The 25,220-nt window shown below is 45.9% G+C and overlaps 1 protein-coding gene and 1 long non-coding RNA gene across 5 annotated transcripts in view; both read left to right on the top strand.

Annotated features, from left to right (window-relative positions):
- cd276 (CD276 molecule) overlaps positions 1-25,220 on the top strand; it is a 73,733-nt gene that overhangs the window by 33,097 nt on the left and 15,416 nt on the right. The window contains exons 5-7 of the mRNA XM_056607182.1: positions 12,904-13,041; positions 17,289-17,330; positions 24,607-24,645. Coding sequence (XP_056463157.1) covers positions 12,904-13,041; positions 17,289-17,330; positions 24,607-24,644 — 218 coding nt within the window. The 3' untranslated portion in view covers position 24,645. The remainder of the gene's footprint in view (positions 1-12,903; positions 13,042-17,288; positions 17,331-24,606; positions 24,646-25,220) is intronic.
- Positions 1,874-5,463, top strand: LOC130403057 (uncharacterized). 4 transcript variants are annotated; one of them, XR_008904055.1, is made up of 3 exons: positions 1,874-3,390; positions 3,490-4,246; positions 4,340-5,463. It is a non-coding gene; the product is annotated as an uncharacterized LOC130403057 (long non-coding RNA). The 4 variants fall into 4 exon arrangements; XR_008904054.1 differs by having other exon boundaries at positions 1,874-3,942; positions 4,153-4,246; XR_008904052.1 differs by having other exon boundaries at positions 1,874-4,246; positions 4,340-4,548; positions 4,729-5,463.

The raw sequence follows: 25,220 nt of genomic DNA, 5'->3' as shown, positions 1-25,220 counted from the left end.
CAGTAGAGTGAGGATATACACGTGTAAACCCTTTTCCCTTTGGTTCTATTTCTCCCATATGCAGACAAAACCCACACCCATATCTGGCGTTAAATTGTTTCATGTCCTGTACCATGGCACGGGCTGGCGCATCACATATGCAGACACCTGGGGCAACTTTTGTGGTGTGTATATTACCAGTGTTGTCATGCCAAGAAAACCCTTCTGTGAATAGCTCTTGTAATTCCTTGACAAATGGCCTTAACAGTGTTGGCATTTCGGGTTTAGAACTAAACCAAAGGGAATGTAGAAGAGCATACTTTCCACGGATAGTAGATGGAAGTTCATTGACTGTGCAGATCATTTGCCAAATTGAGTAATTGGATGATTTAAAAACTGAAGCCCCGTCAATATTAAATGAAAGTGAAATGTTGTCAAGGGTATCAACAAAGGTTTTAAGTTTTGAGGTGTACATACTTCCACTGTAAATGTCCCCCATGCCCATATTTGTTTTGTTGTCGTTTAAGAACTTGTAGAAAGTAGTGTTTTGGAAGAGCTCCTTCAGTTGTTGCCGTAAGGGCATTAAGAAAAAATAATACCCTTCATTTTTGTTTACTCCTTCATCAACATTTCTGTCACTGCAGCAAGGGGTAAACAACTTACCTATATATTGCGAGCAAATTTTACAGTAATGGTGAATTTCGAATTGTTTTGCCAAATTAAAGAAAGATTTGTCAAAGTAGTATTTACTTGTGGGGGCACATCCAGGTGCTACAATATTTGAAAGATCCAACAAATCTTTTAATCCACTGCCACTAATGCTGTGCTTCAAGATGAAGGCCAGAATGTAGCTGTCCACGGTTAATTGTTGCACCAGAGTAGATGGGTTGCTCTTGGATTTCAGGAGCGTTGAAGATGTTCTGTGCAAAGAGATGCAGACAGAAACGATGCATTGCATTTCGTAACTCATGATTTTATTGTCATCAGTTCATCACACAGAATAACATCTCCAATAGCAAAAATACTCACTGTGAAACACTGCTCATCGTCATCCATTTCAGCGGATTCTGTTTCATTTGTTCCATCCTCTGGTGTCAAGTCGGGCTGTGTTAAATTGGATATGAGTGTCAAAGTTCTGTGCATGTTCAGACCCAGACCCACAGTTCTCGAGTTATTACGATAAGTGATCGAGTTGTAAAAAAAAGCCAGGGGGGATGGTGGATATTAACTTTTAGGGACAGATCATTTGTTATGATGACAGCATATGGTGGGAGACCAACGGTGTGATAATAATAATAATAATAATGATTATATTATTATATATTTTTGGGGATAAAATAAGAGAGATGACTACTGTCATGTCATCGCTCTCATTTTATCCCTAAAAACGCTGCTGATCGGACGCATCACACGATTCGGAGGCATACATCACATTTAAGGATATTAAAAACGGATTCTTATTCTTCAAAAGTTCATTCGGCAGAGAAGGGAGACTAGCGTTAAACACGGGTTGGAATGAAAGGGAAGCGATGTCTGAGATGCAGAGACAGGTTCACGCTATCAGTGTCTGTCTCGTACGGTGTGGAATGAGAGCTTGTGAAGGCACTATTGCGCAAGTACGCCTGCGTGCTTGCGCAATAGCGTACTGCCTGACAAGGCAGTATCGCTGTCAAATCTGTCCCTGGGAAAAGTATATTGTTGCACTAGGGTTGCCGCGGTATACGGTATTACTGATGTTAGCGGTGTTGAGGACACACCGGCAACACAGTTATTTTTATTTATTTTTTCCAGTAATAAAAAAAAAAACCTGTAGAAATTAATATTATAATTAAGAAAATACATTTTTTATAATAATAGATAGATATGATAATAGATAGGCTACCTAATAAACAGATTGATGATTTTGATCTCTCCCTCAACTCGAGTGCTGATTACGATAGGCCTATATTGTATTACATACAAATATGTTATATTTCTAATTTTAGTAAAAGGTTGGACACACAATTAACATTACTTATAAAGTAGGCTACTCAATCATCAATGCAGAATTCTGTCATAAAGTCTTATATGCCACTCCGTTCTCCCTATTTCAACTAGGTGTGTTTGCGTTTTGTGTGTACACACTTGCTCAACATGGTCTGGTGGATCATCACAGGGGAATTCAGCTTCATCTGAAGAGTCAATCTGGAAAAGCCAAATTTATCAATGAGATTAGGATACCCACAGCAAATAGAAAGTAGCTGTTTGTGGCAGCTTGAACTTAAATTACAATTGTACAGTTATAATTTCTGAACATCCATTCTCTTAATTAACTTTGTGTTTAATGTGTACATACCATAGACTGTGTATTAATTTGATCATCAAGGTCTCCGTCATCAGAGAATTCAGCTTCAAATGAAGGCCTTGAATCAATCTGGAAGCCAGTGGACAAATAGAGGTTAGCCTAGCTGTAGGGAATTACTTCGACAAAGTGTCGCAATGAGGCGCTCTTATTCCAGTTTTTCTTACCTCCTCGGTCGAACTTGCTGGCCGTTCCTCTGTTCTCAATTGACTTCTGTACCATTTTGTAGTTTTTGGCACAGGTATAGAAAAATCGGAAAAATATCGTTTATAATTTCGTGAAATTTTGCAGTTAGACGACTGTCAATGCAGACAAATTTAAACTGAAAACAACAACTGAACAACTGAAAAAGACAACTGTAAACCCGCAAGCGTCTCACGCGCTGCGAATGCGGTTGTAAACATATGCTACGCATTTGCAGCGCGTGAGACGTCCGTTGAATATTTGACAATCAAGTCGTGAGTTTTAGTCGTGAGTTTGCTACGGAAAAATAAAGAAAATGGCAAAATATGCACTATTTGACTTTCCGGATGAAGGGGCTGTGGACATAGGCGAAATAGCATGGGTGGTAGGCGAAGTAAATTTAAAAGATCCTTTTGTAACATATAAAGTTCATTGGCCAAACAAGGGAAGGATTGTGTCATGTCCAAGATGGATTATATCAGTCAGTGGTAAGTAACACAATTTTTTTTCTCCTTTGACTATGTTTATATAAAGTATGTGCATAACTACATACATATGGTAATATTTCAAATATCACGGTAAACGTTTTCGTTTCAAAAACGTTGTTAATTGTTAAGCTCGCAACGGTAGGCACGATAAGGCCGCCTAGCTCGCGGCCTATAATGTGAGGCACGGGAAAAATAATAAAAAATAATACTAGCATTTTAAACACACATAATGAAAACGTCATAATTTTGACGTTTTCAGACAACAGAGAGGAGTTAGTTTGCAAGAGAAGGCATTATCTTGATGGTGGAGACAAACTGTCGAGCCCGGAGGAGAAATGGAAGGGGAAAAGAAAGAAACTGAAGAATGGTCGATATTCTGACGACGACGTAGTATCGCTGGTAGGTAACTAAAGTTTTATTACAGAAATGTCATCTATAGGCCTTGTGGATGAGTTAAATTAAAATCGTTGAAAAACTAATCTTCATTATGATTTAAAGGATCCTCAGTTAAGTCAATGTAAGAAGAAGAAGAAGAAGAGACAAGAAACCCAGGTCTTAACGTCTTAATGGAACTGGAAAAGCAAGGTATTGGTGCAGTGATGTACAAATATTCACCTTATGGAAGTGCTTCTTAACATCAGTGAATTATTGTAATGTGATGTAGCCTAATGTTGTCTGTCATATTGTACACCATGTGGTCGCCAACTGGCCTGCTTTGCCTGGCCTGTCAGATCATTTTGACTTTTAGCTTTCTGTCAACTTATTAAGCATATTAACAAGATTAGATTTGAGTATTCATCTCCTGTTCCGCCTGCATTGTCTACTCGCTCAGGCTCATCCCCCCTGCTGACCTCTGTTGTACAGTCTTGATGTAACCCTTAACTCTATGTACATCTTCTGTTTGTCATAGGATCATGTCAGCTGAACTAAATTAATGAAACCAGGAATGAAGTAAGATCCACTAATGTAATAAACTGTCTGCACTTCATGTTCTACCTACAATTAAAGTTTTTATTTCCTAACTCTATAGTTTAGGGATAGATACAGCAATATATTCCTGTAATCTATCAGCTGTAAGCTTTGTACCCTCTAACTGGCTTTTGTATTTGCCCAGGTGTATGTGAGTCAGTTTTGTTTTTTTAATGGAATTTCTATTTTCAGTGCCATCACCCATCTTGTGAGCTGTTGAGGGAGAACAACCACAGGCTGCAGAGGGAAAATGATTCTCTCAAGGCAAAAAAAGCAACATTGAAATGTAATGCTATTGTTGAAAACTTTGGTTTTTTTTACACAAGGGTTTTTCTGTTTTACATGTTAGCTAAAAGGCTATTATGAATCCTTTGCTCAGTGCTGCCAGACGTTTTGCAGAAGATGGAGGAGTTTCTCCGCTCAGCACCAAGACCAACGACAACACCAATACCAACACCAACACCAAGACCAAGACCAGAACCAACACTATCACCAGCACCAACAGCAGTTCCAGCACCAGCAACAGAAGACCCATCACCAGCTCCAGGTCCATCATCAGCATCAGCAACAGAGGCCCTGGGTCACTCTGTAAGAATCTGTTTGTATTTATTTGTATAGGTTGTTACTTAGTTTCAGTTGCACTGTTTTTCTAAATGCATCAGCCGTACACTCGGTTAATCTAAATGCATATATATATCATTGAGGTAAGACGCTAGTCTGCTGTATGTTGAAGTAGATTTGTGGTAATGTTATCTACTTGCATTAAAGGTCATTCCAAAAGGACTTGTGGAGCGCTGCTCCTTCTAAAGCCCCCAGAAGTTCATAAATGATCTCCTTCATGGGATGTATACCAGGGAATACATGGCAGGCCATTCAGTGACTGGCCAGTCATCCAGCAGCTGCACAGAAGGAAAACCTGGCCTAGCCAAACCAGACCTTGTTGAAATAGGAAGTAGGTATATAGAAATGAGAAAAGATGTTGGTTGAGTGATACCCTCATTCTCATGCTCATCTTTCGTGTATGTGTTTGTGTGTGTGTGTGTGTGTATTCCCACAGATGCTGCAAAGTTGAAGTTCACCTACGTAACTGATATGAACATAAAAGCATTTATACGTAAAAAGCTGAACAATGCTGCCAAATTTCAGAAACAATAAATTATCAACTGTTTAAAGAACTAAACTTTTGTTCTATTTTTTTGGTATTTTAGCAGTCAGTAGAAAACACTGTGTTAATGGTGGTTGTAAGCCTAAGTTATGTGCAGTGAATTATTGTTACAGCACTATGGTTAAAAATGGCAACAACGAAAAGTGATACAGTTGAAAATATCCATTAGGTAAAGTACAATGACATAGTTAAAAGAACAACAAAATACTGCATAATGCAGTTATTGTAATGCAGTATATATAGTACTATGGTATCGTAATTGTAGTATTCTATAGCAAAATAAAAGTATAATAAAAGTTCTGTAATTTACTTCAGTAGATTGTAGTTTCTGTAGTAAACTGTCGTAGTATATAATGTAGTATACTGTAGTAATAAAACTGCAGTTTTCTGTAGTATACTATAGTTTACTGTAGTAGTATATATGTGGTATACTGTAGTAATAAAACTGCAGTTTTCTGTAGTATACTATAGTTTACTGTAGTAAAACTACTATAGTAAGGTTAAAAAACACTACAATATTTACTATAGTATATGTACTGTAGTTTATATACTATAGTAAACTATAGAATTTTCTGTAGTATACTATAGTTTACTGTAGTAAAACTACTATAGTAAGGTTCAAAAACACTACAATATTTACTATAGTATATATAGGGTATACTATAGTTTATTTACTATAGTAAACTATAGAATTTTTTTATGTGGTTTCTCTGCTGTGGAACGCTCTGTTCACTTGCATGGGCCTTCCCGACTTCTGGTGGTGAATAACTCTTTGATAATTGACCATTGCTCAGCATATAATGACCGCTATCAAGGAAAGTGGATTTTTTTTGCCTCCTATTCCAGTCTTTGGTATCACTCCGCAAGTAGTCCGGTACCTTATCAACCCCATTGTATTCAGTTGCTAAGCAACTTCAACGTCTTTGGCAGAATATTTCTCTGCTGATCAACAGCAGAGAAAGCCGTGTAATAAGCGGGATAATGTATAGAATGTCGCCTGTCATCGAAAATAAGCCCCTTCAGGGGCTTTCCCGATAATGACTGGCGTTCTATACATTATCCCTTACATAACTACTGTTACCAAGTATAACTACTATATCACAGTATTACTGCTGTACCAAAGCTAGTTATGTTTTCACAGTATAACTACTGTACACAGGTATCTATGGTATCACAGCTAGCTGCTGCTATGATGTCAAAGTATAACTACTTTATCACAGGTATCTATGCTTCACAGTATAACTACTGTACCACAGCTAGCTTTGCTATCACAGTATCACCACCATGAGTCCCACGTTATCACCGAAATGAGGCTGTTATATAGCAGCGGGTCCGGAGAGGTCAGAACGGATCTCTTCGTATGCAGATTCCCAAAAAAAAGAAGGAAAAAGAAAAGTCAGGACGTGTGAGTTGGTCCTTCCGCCTCCTCGTTTCCATTTGTCTGTGTCCGTCTTTTCGCTAGGAGCGTTTTTCGCTCAGCGTCACCTTAATCAGTCGGCCAGATAGGCCTGCCGACCGGGCGAGAGCTGTCACTAGCAATTCCCTGCTACACATTCTCGACATCTTGCAGTTAGCTCTTATTTTAAAGCTAATTAGAAAATTTAGAGAACACAACTTTTTTAGACACCCTCCCACCACCGCAAACACCGCCACCCACCACTCCCCCACCAGCAAAGTTTGCTGCGGTTAAGAAAAAAATAACAACAACGCCGAAAATCAATACTCTGGTCTGCCTCCAACATCTTAATGCCAGCTCGGATTGAGAGAGGCGTGGGGAGGTGATGGAGTCTCTGTCAGGAGGCAGACATCAGAGGACTTTTTAATTGAGGCCCTGTTTGGGAGCTGGGAGGAACCAGCGAGCACACACACACACTCCCATTCTCTCTCTCTCTCTCTCTCCCCTCCCTCCCTCCCTCCCTCCCTCCCTCCCTCCCTCTCTCGGCCCGGACCCTCCCTCAGGCCAGCGGGTTTAATAAACTTCCAACCACATTGCCTGGGCTTCTGCAGCCTCCATCTGTGGCCCTCTCATCGCTAACAAGGCGCCGTAGCAGCTAGCTTTGAAGTGTACGCTCAGTTAATTAGCCGGCTGTAATGGCTGTAGGATTACCTTCGACTGTACAGACCCGAAAACTCATACTCACCTTGCCCCCGGCAGGTGTGAATAATAACCTGAAGACCTCCGCTGTGTTTCTAGGCTACATTCAGGCACTCACTCTCTCTCTCTCTCTCGCCGTTCGCACACAATTCATTCAAGGTGAGAACATTTCAATATTCTCGCCGTATAGGCATTCTCTATCTATAATTTTTGCTCTGTATATTTTGTGAACGGCTCGTGAATACAAAGACCATCAGAAATCATCTGACAAGAATGTTGTCGCTGACAGTTTTTTATTAATGATAATAATAGAACACGTATAACGCGTGTAATTATACAAATATACTGGTGTAGTTCCATATATTACCGCATATGTCTAGTTATTAGGGCGTCATTGTGTCGGCTGTCTTTTTATCTTTAACCTGTGGTTAATGATAATTATTTATTTTGTATGTACAGATATTCAATTGTATAGAAATACTTATATTAACTTGTGCGCTCGCTCGCTCACTCACTCACTCACTCACTCACTCACTCACTCACTCACTCACTCACTCACTCACTCACTCACTCACTCACTCACTCACTCACTCACTCACTCACTCACTCAGCCCCGCTGAATCTCCGTCTCTCTGTCTGTACTGCCTCCTTCGCCAGATGGCGTTTACGGCCGTACCTCAGAGAGCGAAAAAGGGGGCTATTAGAAGCTTTATGTCGATGAATGTGGAGCCATTACTCTTTAATGTAATGTACTTAAATGTGCACATCTGCACACCCAGCTCTGGTGTTCGCCACAAGTCTGTGGCATCCAGGGAAGGGCAATAATGTCAGACAAATTGTGTAAGTAAATGGGCTGGAGGTTGTCCTAGGGTGACCGGCATCGCCTGGCCTGCATGCCAATAAGACAACAACAAGCGAGTGTCTCCCCAGAAAAGCAATTTATTGAAATTCAAAAAGAGGAGGAAAGGGCTTGCAGCTAAAAAAACGCTGACAGGACAAAAACATGTCACCATCCATCTTAGTTTGCCAAGTTCTCATCTCACAGCAAGTGACTTGTCCGCTCCCAGAATGCACCAGGGTTGCCATGGCTATTTATAGGCCATTGCCTTTAAATAGCTGTGGCTATGCCCAATATGGTTGGCGAGGTTAACTGATTTGATCATAATTAACAATAATGATATTATTATTATAATATATATAATTAAATATACATATTTAAACACAACCTATTAAAATACCATTGACTTCAATGCCATATAAAAGCTGAATAATGAAACAAATATACCTTTGAAGAATAACAAAAATGATCATATACAAATGGTTTTATATTGACAAATTGTCAATGAAGATAATCATACACAAACACACGAACAGAGAGGAATATGACGGAAAGGATCGCAGTGACAAAGGGATGAACAGGTGTTGGATACGGTCAGTGATGGAGCCCCCCCCATCCCCGAACCACTGGCCCAATGGACCGGCTGTCACAGCCACAGGTACCAGGGAGCCAGCCCGGTCCGGAGACAATGCCTCCGCCGCAAACAAAAGAGTGCATTACAATAAAGCTGGCGCCGGAATCACACACATAGCCAAGCGTCGAGCCTGGAAGGCAGCCACTGCAGCCACAAAGAGGGCCCCACAAAGAGGAACCCACATGGGCCCACAGACGTTGTTCCCCAACAAAGGCTCCGTCGGAGCGGCCCGACCGGTACGGGGCACCTGGTGAGGAGGGCGGTTAATGAATCTGAGGCCGAAAACAAAATACAAGTCATCCGGTCAATGCAGGCGCAATATTCATGCTCATGTTTCCCTCGCTGGATAATCCCTGTTGTCTGACACCAGGCAGCCCTTTTTTTCCATTAGGATTGTTGTTGCGTCTGCCAATCACACTCTCTCTCTCTCTCTCTCTCTCTCTCTCCGTCGCTCTCTCTCTCTCTCCGTCGCGCTCTCTCTTTCTCTCCCTCTTCCCCTCCCTCTCTATCCCTCCTTCTCTGTTCTCTGTTTAGCTGTGCAGAACAGAAGGAACCGAATGAAGAAAAAAAAAAAAAAAAAAAGGTCTAAATCACCAATGTCTGTAAGCTTGTTTGTTCCAACAAAGTGGTAGGCATCCATCACCTTGCCATTGTTTGGTTGAAAGTGATTTAGTAGGGCTGCTGGTGTGAATTTTATGTCTTATTCATGTTGGTGTCTCCACTCCGCATTGCTGTGTAACGACACAATGCATTTATTTGAGCTGTTTGTGTGCGAGATGTGGCTCATTTTTAGAGATGTCTCTATGCCCGCCTCCAAAGTTCAGGGACTGGTTGTGGTTCTCCGGCCTGGGGGGGGGGGGGCCCGCGTCGGCCCCTCCAGCAGGGCCTGGCTTCTAAACTCAGGGCCAACCCCCTGGACCGGCTGTGCTCGCTGCTGGGGCCCCCATCGCCCATCCCCTTCCCTCCCTTTCTTATGCTTGCTTGGGGACACCCTGACAGCATTGGTAAAGGCCAGGCCCCTGGTTCATCCTCACAATGAGAGAGAAACCTAATTGACTCTTTCTCCACTTCCTCTTATCCCGGCAGCTTTTCTGCAATGAGCCTCGAGGCTTCTTCTTCAGCCCAAAGCTGTCCCTCTGCCAAGGGACATTATTCTTCTTTTGGTCACAGCTTAAGAGGTTGAGTTTCATCCAGGCAGGTAAAGCCGTGTGGACCGTCGAAGGGGCGGAAAACAGGTTGGACTGCCAGCCGCCGTATAGACGCATGGTGGGACCGGGAAGAGGCGTCAGAGAGTCACAGGAACCACTCTTCCCATCATCACTACCGGGCCACAAGAAGACATTTGGGCCACAGAAAATGCCTGAAAATCTGGGCTTTTTTTACAATTAGCTACCGCCAAACAATACCTTGGCGGGCCCCGTGGAGCCCGCAATGGTGTCTTCCAGGCACCAGCAGCCTCATTTGTCACCTGTAATACGACTTTTTCCTGGGGATAGTTTTTTATCCTGCCCTCGTGCGGCTCCATTATAATATCTATTCTTATCCTTTGTAATCTTTCTGGGATGGTTTCTTGCTCATGAAAGCGGGGTCGGACCACCCTCAGTGCGAGCTGGTTACACATGGGGCACAGCGTCACGCCACAGTCATAACCCGGGCCAATAATAGAGCTTGGCGAACCGAATATCGCCATAATGTCACAGATGATATCAGATATAATATCATTCCCTTGACCTGCCTGCCTGCCTGCCTACCTGTCTGTGCGTCCATCCCGCTGTCTATAAAACATACATTCAGACAGGGTGAACGAAATCGTTAGAACGCAATGCCTATACTCAAATACGGCTAGCTTTACCGCAGCCTTCGCTGTGCACTGATGCACGGCCGGGGCTAAGGCTCCATACAGGGCACTCCATCCACACGGTAGCACACCGGGGGAAAAGGGGGAGAAGAGGCAAGGAGAGGAGAGGGGAGGAGAGGTAAACAGAGCCATTAGAGACAAATCTATTTCTGAAGAAAACAAAATCACATCATCAAACAAGGGGGAGAGGAAAAATCGGATGGCACAGCCCTGTGGGCCCGGGCGTAGGGATGATAGCCGACGACGGCATTTGTCTTTATCAGCCTGCCCTGGGGACGGCGAGGAGGGTGGGAGGAGGTGAGAATAACAAGAAAGAGAGAAAGGGGACAGCCGGATTCTATCCCCATCGGTCGCGAAAGGAACCCAAACCCATTCCTTCCTCTTCGGTGGAATCTTCTTGAGAGATGTGGACAGCTCAAGTATGATTCAGAGCACGGAGTATTCCTTCCCTGCCCGTGTGTGTGTGTGATTGTGGTTGTGTGTGTGTGTGTGTGTGTGTGTGTGTGTGTGTGTGTGTGTGTGTGTGTGTGTGTGTGTGTGTGTGTGTGTGTGTGTGTGTGTGTGTGTGTGTGTGTTGTTCACGCAGGCCTGCCCTCGGATGGTCATCCTTAAAAATAGAGCAGAGTAAAGAGGTCTTTGGACAGCAAGTCCCGCGTCATTCGTCACGCCTGGCCCGCGGTGGCATGAGCAGCTTCATCAAAAGGACAAGATTGACTTTCCACATTTTCTCCTTCTCGCGCTGACATTTAGTTGTTTTGTCCGGGTTTGAGAGGAGGCTTGGAGACTGCGACGCATGTGAGGAGTTTGTGTTTGTAGTTTTTTATTTGTATGTTTTTTTATACAGTGATTTTCCGATAGTGTGAAATGTCATGCTCGTACTTGATCAAGCCGACGATTACATTTCGGATATATTTGAAAAATGAGTCAATGTGTCAAAATTTTGAATCAATTTTGGTCATGTGTTATAGTTAAGGGACCTAACGAGAGGAAAATCGACATGTCAAATGTCTAAAGCTTTCAACAGCATTTTAATAATGGTTCGGGTCCGGATTGAAAACAAAGGAACTACCCTATAGTTTAGATAATGATTACCTTCCGATCGTCACTTTGGCTGTCCCGTGTCCCGCCTCCACTTTTATGGTTATTTTATGAACTGTCTTTCATCAAATTTCCCAGAAGTCAACAAAGGAAAGATTGTATTTCCATCTTATATTGTTCGCCTCCAAAAGTTCCAAAGAATCCTGACCTCCATCTGAGCTGTGTCATTTTATATCCTACCGGTCTGTCCTCACAGCATTTGCAAAGTCTGTGAAAAATTCTCCATCCATTACGCAGTCGAATGCCAGTCAATTTTCAGACATTTTCTCTACAATTATCTGCCCAACAAAGCCTCTTCAACGAGAAGGCTTTGTTTGTGTTACAGCCAGACTTCCATCCATTTTTTCTTTCAGGTCCATTGTTTTATGTATTTACTTAAAACAATATTTGTATTTACTCTCTCTCTCTCTCTCTCTCTCTCTCTCTCTCTCTCTCTCTCTCTCTCTCTCTCTCTCTCTCTCTCTCTCTCTCTCTCTCTCTCTCTCCTCCCCTCCCTTTCCATTGTTAAAATGCCCCGGGGAAATATGGCCATGTCTCTGGTATCTCTTTTTTATTCTGTTGATCAGCCACCCTCCCTCTTTTATTAGTCCAGTCCAGTTTGCCAAGATACTGTCAGCACTTTGAAGTCTAATTGTCTCCAGAGTGAGTTTAGTTTAGAGCTGTCTGACAAATCTCCACTATCTGCACACTTGTCAGAAGATGTTTCTCTTCCCCACCTCCACACACCTCATTAAAAACTGGATGGGAATAAACGTTGGCATATTTATGGTGTCGGCCTGATGATGAAATCAGGAACCAGCATATATGGCCCACTATTTCAAAATAAAAGCGCCCTAGATTCCAGGGGTTGCGAGCTAGAAGCTGGCAGAAGGCAGGGGCTGCGCTCGCTGCTCGTAAGGCGCTCCGTGGCCGGGTCGATGCTGTTTGAACAAAGTGAAAACACCAGTGTCCCATCTGGGCACAATTAAACCGCACTCTAATGTCTCACTGTAATTGGATCCCAATAAATTCCTCGCAGCGTTCGAAACGTAAGGTCTCCCTCGTTGGTTCCTCTCTAACGATATATAAACCTCGGCACGTTGCAAATGTTGCCAACTTGGTGACAACGCAAACCGTTGGCAAAAGTAACTCACACTAGAATATCTTAAAGAACTATCGCCGAGGCTTATGCGTGTGATGTGGTGTGTGTTGTGTGCTTCTGAGGGAAAACTGAACGTGCTTTGCTCTCTTTCTCTTTGTACCCCCTTTGCTCCAGGTCAGAATATGGCGTTCCCCCCGGTTGCTTTGTGGGTGACGGTGGGTCTGGCCGTCTGTCTGCTGGCGCTGCTCATCGCTCTGGCCGCCGTCTGCCGACGGAAGATCAAAGAGAGCTGTGAGGAGGCCAGGAGAGAAGGTACGGCAAGACACAGGAAAGAGGGACGAGAGAGAGAGAGAGAGAGAGAGAGAGAGAGAGAGAGAGAGAGAGAGAGAGAGAGAGAGAGAGAGAGAGAGAGAGAGAGAGAGAGAGAGAGAGAGAGAGAGAGAGAGAGAGAGAGAGAGAGAGAGAGAGAGAGAGAGAGAGAGAGAGAGAGAGAGAGAGAGAGAGAGAGAGCTTGTCCGTTGGAAGTTCTCCAACGCCCGCTTATGTAATGGATTCAGTGGGGAGCTGTTGTCTTTATTGAAGGTTGTTCCCGGTGTCGTTTTACGAAGTTCATGTTTCAATCATCAGAGGGAAGGTGAGAGGAACGTCTTGAACGCTCCTCTGTTTATCCTCAGTAGAACAGATACCAACGCTGTGTAAAACCACAACCCATTGTCATTTTAAACGTGAAGTTCGCAAGCTTTCAAAATAAACGACGGCATAACTTAACCCCGACTTCTCTACTGCCGCTAGCACCTCCTCCCTGCCACGCGATAGATGCATTAAAGTGTGATATGTAAAGAATGGGAGGACGATAGAGATCAGATGCTGAGCTGAGATTATGACCCCGAGGAACCATTACGATCCACATCTTTTTTTTTATTTTTTGTGTTAATGTTGCCATCATGCCGGGACTTATGGCTGCCGCAGTCAGGCCCATTATTACCCGGTGCTGTAATTAGCGTTGCAGAATAGTTCTGGAATTGCTGCAAGTGCAAAGAGAGAAAGTTTGAATGGAGGATGGATGGACCAAGGCCACCAGCTCTGCTGTAATGAGATCCGCTCAGACTGGGAGAGACATTTAAATAAAGGTCAGCCTGTGTCTGCACAGAGGCCCAGGGGGTGGAAAATAAATATAGAAGTGACAGAGACTCAGAGGAAAGAGTAAATAGCTCCATGGAACATATGAAATCAAATGAAATGGAAAGAGGGAAATATAATCCTCCTCCCCTCCCACTGGCCGTTCTCTGGTGCCGTCGTACCCCTCGCTGTTTTGCTTTAGTGGAAGGCCTGCTCTTCCCACTGCACCCATGTGAGGAGGCGGGACTGATTATGTGGTCATCTCCTGCCTGTCTCCCTGAAATATTAAGCCTCACACCTTTCCCGCCCCCATTTTGATTGTTTCAGCGCGTCCTTGTTCCCTGAAAGCCGATGGACGACTCTACCGCAGTATATATATATAGTACCTCGACATAGTAGCCAATCAGGAGCTAGGCGGTGCTCGCTGTAGCCTGATGCCGTCGTATGAATACAGATGTGGAAGGATCTCTTGAATGGGTTTGCGGGTTGCCAGGTTGTCATGGCGCTAGCGGCCGGGTTGCCGAGCGGAGGACGTAAGTGGCGTCTAATTGTGGTTGTCTGATCTCGTAACTGCGCCCGCGGGGTCGGGTCCGATCGTAGTCGACTCTTCGCTCGCTGACACCGGCTGCCGAGGGGGGGGGGGGGGGGGGGGGGGGGGGGGGGTCAGCACAAGTAGAGGGAGCGAGCGGGTCATTTTTCTTCGCTGTCATAACGCATATGGGGCAGTGCGGAGTGGAGCCTAAGCGAGGGGGGCAGCCCGCCGGATTGCAGTTGGAAGTGAAAGCTCAATTTGAGGGAGGCGTCTGTCTCTTGCCAGCACCACTGTTTACTCTCTTATCCTTCTTTTTATTTTTTACATTTCCTCTGCCGTTTTTTATTTATTCATCGATTTGTTTGCCTCGTCACATCCTTTATTTAGTTTGGTAGTTCTTCACACCTTCCCTTCTTATTTTTTCTCTCTCTCTCTCTCTCTCTCCCTCTCCCTCTCTCCCTCTCTCCCTCCCTCTCTCCCTGTGCCTCCCTCTGCCTGCCCTACCTTGTATAATACATGAGACATCAAGCATGTGCTGCTGACGGTGTAGCATCTCTCTGGCGTACCATTTAATCCCTCCCCGGCCCCTGGAGAACCTGACGTGTGTACATGACATGGGCGCGCCGTGTCTGCCGTCTGAGACATGACGTGCGTGTGGGAACAACAGGCCGGATGGATCTCATATCCTCACTCCTCCAGCGTCACCGGAGCGTCTGTTCGTACAGGGTTCTGTTGTTCTATCCGTGCTGTTCCTCGCTGACGCTCAGCGCCCATAATCGCCACGCATCTGGAATCGGAGGAAACTCTTAAGCCGTCTCTTGTTGTCGTTTCAGCGGGCATTAAGTAGACGCCATCTTTTTTGTTTTTGTATTAATGTGGATGATTTAGTGTCGGTCCCTTGCTGCCAGCGTCGCAGCGCTGGTCAGTTGCTCACTGTCACCGGATTGGGAGGCTTTCTGGTGACCCTGCTCCACTGACGTAGCTTCCTCCAACCTCTCGTCTATATCGTGGTTTTCTACTGCTATGTTAGAGATATTAGTATCTTAGTGTTGTGTTTCTAAGAACATTTTAGAGATATTAGTCTGTAGGTTGGGGTTCTGATTCTACTGATGTGTTAGAGATATTAGCCAGTAGGTTAGGGTTGTGTTTCTACTGCTATATTAGAGATATTAGTCTGTATGTTGGGGTTCTGTTTCTACTGATGTGTTAGAGATATCACCCTGATCACCCTGTATGTTAGGGTTGTGTGTTTCTACTGCTATATTAGAGATATAAGTCAGTATGTTGGCGTTCTGTTTCTACTGGTATATTAGAGATATTAGTCAGTATGTTAGGGTCTTTTTTCTACTGCTATATTAGAGATATCAGTCAGTAGAAAAATGTTAAACTATAGCCAAACTGGAATGAGCTACCAATACATTCTTCACACTAACTGAATAACACAAAATACTTCCTTTTCTATGCACTATTTGACTGTCTCAGCAGTGAGTGCACTTTAAAACTGACTCGTCATCTTCTGTCTTCAGTTCACCCCAAAGAATACAAATGTTGCTGCAACCAAATGGCAACCACTCTGAGTTGTGAGTAAGGTGCTATGAATGAATCGGCATGCCATGCAATGAAAGTAGCAAGCTGGCTCTCGGATGAATCACTGGGCAGAATGATCACCTGTGGGCATATGGATACTGCAGAGTCTTGTGTGCAATATTTGAAATTAGAATACACTTAGAAAATAGAAACAGGCTGAAGGATAAGGCTGCACACATATATATATTTATTTATTTATTTATTTCAAATCTAATCTGAAAGCTGTGTAATTATAATGATTCTTCTTTAATTTCCCAAGAGGATTATATTATGTTCTATCAAAGTCTTTGAAAATTGTGCCGGCAAACAGGAACAAACTCAAACTTGCTCCGGCATTTAATTCGGTTCAATTATCAGTTCAATCTGCGCAAGACTCAAGTGTTGCACGCTAAATGGTGGCTCTCAGGCCCAATCGCCAAAGATGTTGTCATGGATAAAGATCAGCTATTGGTTGTCTTGTACTCCATCTATTCTTGCGCGCACGCGTGTGTGTGTGTGTGTGTGTGTGTGTGTATGTGTGTGTGTGTGTGCGTGCGTGCACACTGTGTGAGAGATATTGTGTATTCAGTTCCACAAAAATACATCTATGTGCCACATTTATGTGTGTGTGTGTGTGTGTGTGTGTGTGTGTGTGTGTGTGTGTGTGTGTGTGTGTGTGTGTGTGTGTGTGTGTGTGTGTGTGTGTGTGTGTGTGTGTGTGTGTGTGTGTGTGTGTGTGTGTGTGTTTGAGTGTGTGACAGCCGTCACCGTGGGATGTCTCTCCAGCTCTGTTGACAATGGTTTTGAAGGGGCCAGAGGCTATACCCTAATGTGATTACTGTCTCTGTGAGAGGGCCCGGATTGGTGAGGCGGGTAAATAGGTTTGTGCGTGTGTGTGTGTGTGTGTGTGTGTGTGTGTGTGTGTGTGTGTGTGTGTGTGTGTGTGTGTGTGTGTGTGTGTGTGTGTGTGTGTGTGTGTGTGTGTGTGTGTGTGTGTGTGTGTGTGCCATCACTGCCTCCCTTCCATCACAGCTGAGATGAATAAACACAGTGAAAGGCTGATAACGAAGTGGCCATGCACATGCCAAAGCCTCACTGCTTTCTACCGCTTCCCTTTTCCTTCTGTTTTGACTCTGTGATAATTCTCTCTCTCTCTTTCTCTCTTTCTTTCTTTCTTTCTTTATTTTTCAATTCAAAAAAGCTTTATTGGAATGAGAAACAAACGTTTACATTGACAAAGCAGTCGAACAATTAGGAGGTCAAAGTATAAAATGCTAAATACAGCAGTATATACATATCAAATATTGGAAACTAAAATCTCTTTCTCTCTCTCTCTCCACAGCTGAGGAGTCCAAGGAGCTAGAAGAGGAGGGGTCAAAGACAGGTCAGCTAACCCGGACAAGCATCTGCCTCTGTGTTCCACCGTGCATATCTTTAGCTAGTGACGTTTCGTTTAGCGGCTCTTAGCTAGCGGCCGCTTAATGGACGCACATAGGCAGTGCTGGTGCAGCTGTTGCTATGCAACTATCGAAGCCTTTTCTGATCATTAGCGCATTATATGAGAAACATGCCCCATGCCCCATGCCTGGTAACCAGAGAACTAGGCAGGGAGAATGTCAAGGCCTGTAGTTGTGTGGTGGAAACACAGAAGGAAACAAACGGCCCATTCACATGTGGCAGGGGTTGCTAACGGATATGGTCTCACCGATGTGATGACTTCTTCACACGCTTCTTGTTCTCACTGTGCGGAACATACGCCTCTCAAGTGCTCCTCTGAATCCAGACGGGCTGTTAATAGATCTGCTCCCTTTGCCCCCTTCCCCACCCCAGGTGAGGGATGTAGGATATTTTGCCTAGTTTGAGATTTTTGCAATTATAACGCGTTACAAGCTTCCCGGTTACACTCTGACCATCCTTCCTTCGAGCAGTCACGTGATCGGGGTTCGCTTATGACCCCTTCTTTAGTCCGATTGAATTATTTAGTTGCTCCGAGAATTGGAAAGTTAATACCATTGGATTTTAATAAGGTGAGAGTTTCAGGCAGGTCTCTGAGCAGATGGGGGGCACTACAGTTCTGTGATGCCTGCTCTATGTAGTTCTAGAGCTGTGCAGCTTTTGGGAGGGTCAGCTGTGGCCCAGTGATTCACAAACGTGGTTGGGGGCCAGAACCGGGCCTTGGAGTAGTGGTCGCCGGGCCGCACTCCTCCCCCCCAAAAAAATAAAAGAATGTCTTGAATTATATTACTGACGGTTTAAAACTGTGCTTCACGTTTGTTGATATACAGACACGGATGATTTTATTGGTCCCAGAGGAAATCATTATTTACAGTTGCTCAACTCAAGCCAGAAGCATCAAGAACAGAACGGATAAACACAACAAGCAATATAAACACAAAATACAGCATATGGATATTTTAATTATAGATAAAAGATGTGTCTTACCAACAGCAGAAAGTAATTAAATGTTTGTATACATAATAAAAGCATATGTATAACTGACTCTTGGTAGAGTCAAGCAAGTGACTCTAAGATAAAGTAACTTGTCTCGGGTATACTGCAGGCATATTGCACAGGTCATCTGGATATAATGAAATAGCGCCATGGCTCAAAGTGACTCGGTTAAACCGACACTACAGAGTCTGGAGTGACTCACTCACTTCCGGCAGTGAGGGAGTAAAGAGTTTGAAGGCAAAAGGAAAGAAGGACATCCGGTGGCGCTCCCTCACACCCCCTACTGCCAGGAGTCTGTTGCTTAGCATATTCCTCTACAGCGTCATGGTCTAGAATAGAGTAGACGGCCTCCTCTTCTCTGTGACGGCGACACGGGGGACCCACCTTCACAACAGGACCGGCCTTCCTGATCGGTTTGTTAGGGTTAGAAAACATTGCAGTGTAGAAGAGGGGTGCTGGCTACCACAGAATGGACATCCGCCGCAGGGCCTGAAGGACTGGTGTTTTCCTCAGGAAGCAGAGTCTGCTCTGGCCCTTCTTGAGAACTGTGTTGGAGTTCACCGTGCAGTGGAGCCGGTGGTCCAAGTGGACCCCGAGCTACTTGTAGACCTGAACAACAACTACATTCACTCCCAGGAGGAAGAGGGGTGCAGCAGGAGTCCCAAATCTCCAAAGGTCTACTCGCAGTTTAAAGCGTTGAAGCTGTGCACCAGAGCCCTGTACTCCGTCTCTTCACCGTGCCTGGTGCATCCGACTACCACAGAGCCAGAGTCATCGCCCCGAAGGCTTCAGGGTGCAGAGTCTGGAGTCTGGAGTGACAGCTAGTTTGCGACGTCACATGCAGTCACATGAACGGGCGACCAGAGCGGAACACGTGAACCCCTTGGGTTAGGGAGTATGGACGGAGCCCCGCGGCTTATGGCTCAATGTCCGGGCTGCAGATACGCTTAGTCACACGATGACCCCGGTGGCACCATCTGTTGTAAATGAAAACAGCAAGTCCACAGCCTTTCCTCTGGCCACGTTGGGTGCCATTTCTTTCTGCCCAGTCGGAGAGCTGCCGATGGTAACTGAGGAGTCGGGAATATTTCCATGCCGCCAAGTCTCAGTGAAACACACGGCACGACCCTCAGTGAACTCATTCCCTGCCCGGCCTCACTGCGCTGCATTACGTCAAAGGAGAGAGAGTCAAGTCGGGCTGGTGGGGATGGCACCGGCGCGTCCCCCACGGTAGTCCACACACCTGGCTGGTGCAGGTGGAGACGGTGTTTATGGAGGTGGTGAAGTTGAGCTATTGCCCTTGTCATCAGAGATTACTCTTTAAGCTCCAGACATTCAGCTTTGTTGTGCCATCTGGCTCCAATTGCTGCTGACAAAGACGGAGGTTGCAGCCGGAGACAAAGACGGCGAAATGAGGAGCACTTTAATAAACCCGGAGTGATGTGGAGGCCGCGGCTACGTGTTATCTTAATGAGCTGTCCGGAGGAGCGCGCCTTCCCTTTCAAAGCCGGCCTGATTGGAACAATAACCAGTGATAACTGGGGACCTGGGCCCATTCGTTTGAATGGAGCCTCGCTCCCCTGCCTTTACAGCACAGCACTGCTGTGTGCCTGTAACAAACAGCAGCACCTAAATAAGGGGGTTGGTTTGCAGATGGCCAAGCGGAAAGGATCTTGAGACGGCTATATCATATCTGAGATATCGGATGTTTTCCACATATATCCCCTTATACCCCCTTATATCACCATATATCACCATATATCCCCTTATACCACCATATATGACCATTTATCATCATATATCCCCATATATCCACTTGTATCACCATATATCCGAATATACCTCTATATATTCCCCATGTATCCACTTATATCACCATATTTCCCAATTTATCTCTACATATCTCCATATATCCCCTTATATCCCCTTATATCCCCTTATATCACTATAAATCACCATATATCCCCATAGATACCCAACCTTCCCGAGCAAGTGCAAATGCAAGTGCAAAGGACCATTATCTTGCATGTATGCGATTGTAGCCCTCTGCGACACACACACACACACACACACACACACACACACACACACACACACACACACACACACACACACACACACACACACACACACACACACACACACACAGAAATGCCTTCACCTCCCCACCTTCTCTCAGAAATTAGTTTAGTAATCCAGGCATGACTCGCAGTTTAGGGGGGCTGCAGTAATCCGACTACCCTCTCTCCCACCTCTACCCCACACACACACACACACACACACACACACACACACACACACACACACACACACACACACACACACACACACACACACACACACACACACACACACACACACACACACACACACACACATTCCCTCCCTCCCCTACCATAAACACATGCACACACAAACACACACATTCCCTCCCTTCTTTACCACACGCACACACACACACACACACACACTCACATTCCCTACCTCCCCTACCATAAACACATACGCGCGCACACACACACACACACACACACACACACACACACACACACACACACACACACACACACACACACACACACACACACACACACACACACACACACACACACACACACACACACACACACACACACACACACACATTCCCTCCCTCCTCTCTCACACACACACACACACACACACACACACACACACACACACACACACACACACAGAGCGTGCCGGCCCTGGCTCCGCCCCCCCCGGGGCCCAGGAGCCGGGCCCTAGCAACCAGCCCCTGGAAGAAAAAGAGGGGAGTGTTTTTCGATGACCCAGTTCTTTCACAGCAACCCCAAAAAAAAAGCATCTTTAGACACACAGTAAATATATGAAAAGTCCCTGGCTCTAAAAAAAACAAAACAAGAGGCAGCGAAAGCGTTGGAAGGAACGGCTCCACCACTGTGCCGAATTAACCCCTGATTGCTGAGGCGAGGCGCAGCGAGGGTGGCATATCACGCGCCTTGATGCTAATGGAACCGGAGCCCCAGCCGCCACGACCCTCCAGTCTCCGCCATCTTCTCACACCGCCTCAAATCCCCCCCCCCTCCGGGACAAGGCCACCGCTGGAGGATTGATGGCAGTCGCCCCGGCCCCGTATTAAGGCGTCAAGCCCAATAGCTCATTGTCCTAAACGTCCCGGTGATTGTATGAGCGGTGACGGGGGGCTGGGGGGGGAGGCGTTTGTAAGGTGACTCTTAACACGTGGACGGGCCCCGCGACAAGGACAGCTGTTCCAGACTCAAAGTCACCGCTGTGCTCGTTACCGTGGCAGACGTGTCTGTGTGTCTGTCTGCCGCACGGCGCCCTCACAAGCCCCCCTCCCCCGGCTGTTAGAGATCCCCTCGTGGTGATGTCCCCCTTGGAGAACGACTCCCAGACCCACGGGGGAATACAGGAACGTTGCTTTAGGGAGTACCCTCTACGATGCGTCCCTGGTGATGTACTGTGCTAGGGTGATTCATGCGTTCTGCTTATGCACGCGGCTTAGTAAGTCAGGTGTTTTTCACGTCTGTTCATGCCGCCGTAGAGAACGCGGTTAGTAATTGTTGTCCGCCACACAACCATGGAAACCTGATCTTTGCATGGATTTGGAATTCCACCAATTTGTACTCGGGAGCCTTGAGATCACAATTGTTTTAAGCATTTTGACAGGGAGAAGAAAGCGCCGGTTTGATCAGAGCAACCCTGATTCTAGAACGAAACACCAGTTTGATGTGCAGATCCAAGCCTTCAGACACAAAATGGCAACCCTGTCCAACGTAGGTCTGCTCGATTATGGTCAATATTGAAATCACAATTATTCAAACGATTATTTTTTGTTTAAAACATGAACTTGAACTTTTCAGCATATCTCCCCAAAAAAAAATGTCTACAAGACATTTAATGAATAATATAAATATACAAACGCATATTTATGTATTTTAATCGCGGTAACAATTTGTTTAATCGCACAGGCCTAGTCCAGCGTTGCACATTGCATTCACCACGCCCATACTTACCCACGAATAAGACAAGAGGCTGCCTCGCTGTGCCGGGCCGGCCAGGTCCGCTGTCTCCATCGCTCCAGCTCCTGCTTGCTTCTCCTCAAGCCCCGGGTCTCTCCCAACGGTCACACATTAGCGCCTAAAGATATGTAAATAGAGCAGTCATGATGCCTTCATTAGGAGATACGGGTCACGCTGTAACTTCAAGAGCCTAATTAAAGTGGCTCCCTGCGCTCTGCTCCCCAGTGTTGTGGCGCTCGCATTTATCAGGTGGCGCACATGCTACGCTAGTCACACATTACGCTACTAGCTTAGCACCTTTTTTCCTCCCATCACATCTCACCAGAGAAGCCCGCAGAGAACCCGCAGAGGAGCTGAAGTCCAAGTCATTAAGACGTTGTCACCTGTCTCCGCTCGCTCCTCTCGCGTGGGGAACGCTAATGTGTCGAGGAGCGTTGTCTTCTCCTTCATTCCTTCCTTCCTTCCTTCCTTCCTTCCTTCCTCCCTTGCTGCATTTTGTTGCATCTGGTGGAAAGCCAACAACATCTCACAGGTTTTCTCCTGTTCAACGGTAAATGGACTGCATTTATACAGCGCTTTTTCTAACCAGCAGCCACTCAAAGCGCTTTACAATATTGCCTCATACCCACCCGTCCATGCACACATTCCCACACCGGCGGCGGTGTCAACCAACCCAGGCGACAGCCAGCTCGTCGGGAGCAGCTAGGGTTTGGCGTCTTGCTCAGGGACACCTCGACGCTCAAGATGAGCCGGGGATCGAACCTTTTTTAAGGCTGGCATCCTTCCGGTTACCAGCCGACTACCTCCTGAGACACATGCTGCCGCTCTTCCACTGCGAAGAAGGAGGATCCAGGGGCCATTTGGGCTCCGTAACCATCGTCATCTGGCCCCTGCGGGCCCCCCCCCCCCCCCCGGGACCGCTGGGGCACCGTCGGGAAGAGGGGGGAGACGGCGTTAGTACCGGCTCTCCGAACCACTGCTCTCCCCCGTACCTGGAACACCAGGTGGGAAGGCCCCCCCCCCACCCCCCCACTCTGGTCGGCAGAGCACACCTCGGTTCCCCATGAGCACTCAGCTGCTGTGACTAATTAAATAACTCTGTGTGCCCTCTGCCTCCCGTTAGCCACGGCAAGGTTGGCTCCGACACCAGGCAAGGAGACGGAGGATGGGGGGGGGGGGGGGGGGGGGGGACACGGTAATATCGAAGCAGATTGCCAACACACACTCCAATATAAATAGAACGTCTAAGGGGTGTGTGTGTGTGTGTGTGTGTGTGTGTGTGTGTGTGTGTGTGTGTGTGTGTGTGTGTGTGTGTGTGTGTGTGTGTGTGTGTGTGTGTGTGTGTGTGTGTGTGTGTGTGTGTGTGTGTGTCCATTAGGGGTGAAACGGATCAGTGTGTCCACGGTTCGGTTCAGATAACCGTTTTGGGCCTCGGTTTCGGATACGGTTCGGATTAGGATCATGTCCGTGGTAGTAAAAAGGCGGACTTTTTTTTGACGGAGGGTTTGGGGGAGAAACACAAAAATGAATGAGACCCACAGGCTATTTGCAATGTGTTAATTGACTGCAATCAGACAACTTGCAAGGCTTTTTTGTGCAATAAATGTTCCCCTAAATGCATTTGAAAACATGGTGCACTGAGTGTAACATGTAAGGGATAACGGCCGACGAGGCTTAGAACTCTGGCGACGAGCGCAGCATGAAGCCAGAGTTGCCTCTACCTGTCCATTATTTCCATCGAACCGGTCGACCTCGAAGGCCGTTTTCCCGCTATCACCCGTTTGTATTTATCTCCCGTATATTTAGAATATAATTGTATCAATTACTTTCTTTAAATTTAGGAATCGTGCGCTTCAACTTCAGAAAACAACCTATTACAGCTACCTCATTGGCTCGGGCAGCACTGGAGAGAATGCATTCCGCTGGGTCCTAAACACCCTTTGTATCGGACGTAGGCTACAGTAGGCAAAATACGCTACATAAGGCAATGCCTTCATGAAACCGAAATCCGCGGATCACCAGAATGCTCCGAACTGTGGTAAACGAACCGAACGGATTCGGATACAATTCGAATCCGCTGCAGGCCTAGTGTCCATAACATCATTATGATTTGCAGAAACGTATGTTTTCTCATCCATCTCGTTTGTTTTGTCTTCATTTCAGCCATGATGCCTCTGAAAAGCGAAAGTCCACCGAGCTAAGGTGAGGTGTGTGTGTGTGTGTGTGTGTGTGTGTGTGTGTGTGTGTGTGTGTGTGTGTGTGTGTGTGTGTGTGTGTGTGTGTGTGTGTGTGTGTGTGCGTGTGTGTTTACACTGGGTGTGTGTGTGTGTCCCTGTGTCAGTGGTGTGACTATGTCCGCTTTTTTAAATCGAGCCCTGATTGGGGGAGCGAACCGTACGTCTTAAAGCATGCAGAGTGAGAGGAGGAGGAAGAGGAGGAGAATAAGGAAGATGGGGCTTGGGGGGGGAGACAGTGCAATTCTCCATAACAGGCCAACATAACGTCCCGGAACCGGGAGTCGGAGAGGACATTTGTCTTGACTACGGTATCTATCTACTGACCTTCTCCTGGGCGCCCCTCTCTGCTCGGGTCTCTGCCAGTGGCTCACTGCTGAATCACCCCGGATCAATTATTCTAATATTTCTGTGGCAGTTTTAGTATTGATCAGCTTATTCATGCAGAGTGCAGCATATCTTATTTAATAACGTAAGTCATTGCATTTAATTAACTCGTTTCCGTGACGCTCGTGCCCCCCCCCCCCCCCCCCCCCCCCCCCC

This window comes from Gadus chalcogrammus, chromosome 14 (genome assembly GCF_026213295.1).
Source record: "Gadus chalcogrammus isolate NIFS_2021 chromosome 14, NIFS_Gcha_1.0, whole genome shotgun sequence".
NCBI classification, from domain to species: domain Eukaryota; kingdom Metazoa; phylum Chordata; class Actinopteri; order Gadiformes; family Gadidae; genus Gadus; species Gadus chalcogrammus.
The sequence above is the reverse complement of the archived record's forward strand: the minus strand, read 5'-3'. Positions and strand labels throughout refer to the sequence as shown.